This window comes from Buceros rhinoceros, unplaced genomic scaffold, assembly GCF_000710305.1.
Source record: "Buceros rhinoceros silvestris isolate BGI_N320 unplaced genomic scaffold, ASM71030v1 scaffold29047, whole genome shotgun sequence".
Classification (NCBI taxonomy): Eukaryota; Metazoa; Chordata; class Aves; order Bucerotiformes; family Bucerotidae; genus Buceros; species Buceros rhinoceros.
Genome location: NW_010422046.1, coordinates 807 through 3,963, shown reverse-complemented (window position 1 = coordinate 3,963; position 3,157 = coordinate 807). Strand labels below are relative to the sequence as shown.

The window sequence follows — 3,157 nt, the reverse complement described above, 5'->3', positions numbered from 1 at the left end:
CGGGCACCTGCCGTAGCTGATCAGCTGATCTGCTAAAATGTCAGGGAAGATCTTCCGAAGCCTCAGCGTCTGGAATCTGGTGAAGGCAGCACCTGAGAAAACAAAACAGCTGCCAGAACTGAGTCCTGCAGCAACAGAGGAGAATCACAGCGCTTCAGATGGTCCTTTTTAATACTCCGAGCAAGAGTTTACTCTAATTTTAATACTCAGTGTTGCAGAGGCCCATCAGTACCGCATGAGCTGTGAACATTTACTTCAAGGAGCAAGAGAGATGTGATTTAGAACTAAAAAAAATCAGATTTATGCCCCCAGAGGGGGCATTTCTGTCTTGTGCTGGGGATACTGGAATGGACAGTTTCTCAACAGCCCTTGCAGGGCTCTAACAAGCTGCATTCAGTGTTGGTAGACGAGAAGCGGGGAAGAGCAGACAGACTGCTATCTCATTTCTGCAGCAGCCTAAGGGAGTTCAAGAATTTGTAGACCATAAAACACACACAGACACTGATAACAAAACTGTCCCCTGCCTACCACACTCTTCCTCACTTCCCTCTAGCTGCAGCTCAGGCCTGGCAGCCTGCTCTCCTCCGGCTCGTGTTTATGTACCTATCCTGAGGTCCAGCTCCTGCCTGACGTCCACGGCATCGCTTGTCTTCTGATCCGGTTGGGAGAGGTTCTCGCAGGCTGTTCGGACAGCGTGAAGGGTGATCTCTGAAAAACGGGCTCGGAAAACCTGGAGGTTTGGCTTTACTGTCAGAAAAAAAATAACAATCAACGAGTGACTCAAACCCCGTAGGAGCAACTAATGGATGGTTGTCTTCGAAAGAGCCTGCTGCCAACCTACTCTGCAGCTTTTCAGTAGCCGAATATATTGCTGGTCCATCAGAGCCACGTATGTATCAGCACAGCAGAAATATGGACCTGATGGAGCAGGGCCAGAGAAGGCCACAAGCATGACGTGAGGGCTGGAACCCCTCTGCTGGTAGGAGAGGGGAGAGAGCTGGGGGTGTTCAGCCTGGAGCGGAGCAGGCTGTGGGGAGACCTCAGTGCAGCCTGTCAGTGCTGCAAAGGGCTATCAGAGAGCTGGGGAGGGGCTGGTCAGCAGGGGCTGGTGTGACAGGACAAGGGGTGATGGGTTCAGCTGGGAGAGGGAGATTCAGACCGGAGAGAAGGGAGAGATTGTTGACACTGAGGGTGGTGAGACCCCGGCCCAGGTTGCCCCGAGAGGTGGGAGCAGCCCCATCCCTGGCAGCATCCCAGCTCAGGTTGGCCCTTGGGGCTCTGAGCCCCCTGCTCTGGGTGCAGATGTCCCTGCTCCCTGCAGGGGGTGGGACTGGGTGAGCTTGAGAGGTGCCTTCGCCCCAAACCAGTCTGTGATTCTGTGATTTATCAGAACTACAGTCAGTGTATTTACCCTGGATGCAGTAAAGCTGAGAACAGCCTGTTATACACTCTCCGAGCAGTGATACCTGTTACACTGGCACTTTAACAGAACTCAGACTGATGCAGAAGATGTTCTACGCACCAGCTTTGCACACGTGGATTATCTCAAAGCCGATGTTCTCTCCTTCTCGATCACAGTCAGTCCAGATCATCAGAGCTTGGCACTGCTGGACCTCTCGTTCGAGGGTTCTCTGAGATGAGACACACAGTGAGACACACCAGGCCCCTGGCGTTGTCATTCACCTCGAGAACGACTCACTGGCTGAACTCGAAGCGCAGTGTGTATCCATAGAGACTGACTGCTGCAGTAACATTTTGTAACCGTGTCTCATGAGATCAGGCAGCTTTCAAAAGCACTGAGCTGTTTATTTACATCGAGCTCTGCAGAAGAGCACGGCTGGATGGGGTTGCCCCACAGCCTGTTTTCTGTCGGGTTTTGTAAAATCAAGGCTGAATTACCAGTTCTACCTTGTCGGAAAAAACATTTCTGCTTGTAGCCAAGCAGTTGTTCCTTTACTGCACTAATGGTACACATGTGATCAGTGTTTCTAGCACTAGGAAATGCAGGAGGAATGTGCCCAACTCTACAGTTTCCGTGTTCAGGATGAAGGTTCAATCCTCCTCGTGTCCGAGACAATATCGGTAGGTCTAACCTCTGAACTCAGTGTTTCAGGGAGGCTCTTCGAAACAACTTACCTTGATATCCAGGTAATTTTCAGGGCAATACTTCTCGATTTCAGCATCAAAAAGAGCTAAAGGGTTGCAGCTGTGCCTGGAAACAGAGGATAAACAGCGTGTGTAACTAAAACACGTGCTGGGGGTCGCTAAGGGTTGAAAGCAGGAGATGACACCCCTGTTCCTGCGAGAGGGGACCAAGGACTCACCATTTGCGGAAAGGCAGCTTAAAGTCATGAGCCAGTAAGTGTCCCGACACGGACGTCATCACCATCGTAACGTTCTGCCAGGGACAAAGCAAGGGAATTAGTGCCCATCATACGCAAGAAACCAGTCCCCAAGCCCCAAGATCCTCATGCAGTTCTCGGCTGACACCAGCGACGCCTCCCGAATGTATCACAATGAGCTCTTTTCTCTGCTGACAGCTAAAGCTGGTGCTGTAGGAAGCTCCCAACTCTAAACAGCCACATATTTTTGACAGAAATAAGACCAGAAAGTTGAGAGACTTAAAGCAACAAAACAGGTCAGTGGTTGAGCCAAGAAATGAGCAGCTGATTTTCCTCATCTTTGGACAAACCATCCCCATCCCTGTGTTTCGTAACCTCTGACAAAGGGCTTTTTCCATAATCAGTGTTTTGCACTTTAATCCGGCAGCAGAACGCAAGAAAACTCTACCTGGCCAAAAATCTGGTAGTCGTATTCGTAGATCTTGTTGAACTTGGAAAATCCTTCTCGCTGGAAGGGAAAGGAAAGGGAAGTCACTGAGTTTCTGGCTCCTCACCGAAACCAAATGCCTTCAGCCTCGCTTTTATGGCAGAGCACGGGGCAAGTGAAAACCAGGAAATGGCCTGTGTAGTTTATGGAGGTGCTGAAATGGTGTAAGAGTGTTTTAAATCACACCCGAAGCGGGTGGCAGGGTTATCACCCCACCGACAGCGACGACAGACAGCGGGGACAGATCTCTTTACCAGGGGTGGCCAGTTCTGTTCCTGACAAACAACCATCCTGCTCCAAACGACAATTCATGTGCAGGCTCCTGGCC

General features: G+C 50.7%; 1 protein-coding gene across 1 annotated transcript in view; it reads right to left on the bottom strand.

Annotated features, from left to right (window-relative positions):
• The window catches only part of TOP3A (topoisomerase (DNA) III alpha), a gene marked incomplete at its 5' end in the record, with an annotated part of 8,896 nt that extends 6,046 nt beyond the window's left edge, over positions 1–2,850 (bottom strand). The window contains 6 exons of the mRNA XM_010139917.1: positions 4–92; positions 604–747; positions 1,523–1,631; positions 2,137–2,212; positions 2,325–2,398; positions 2,791–2,850. Coding sequence (XP_010138219.1) covers positions 4–92; positions 604–747; positions 1,523–1,631; positions 2,137–2,212; positions 2,325–2,398; positions 2,791–2,850 — 552 coding nt within the window. The remainder of the gene's footprint in view (positions 1–3; positions 93–603; positions 748–1,522; positions 1,632–2,136; positions 2,213–2,324; positions 2,399–2,790) is intronic.
• Positions 2,851–3,157: the final 307 nt, after the last annotated feature.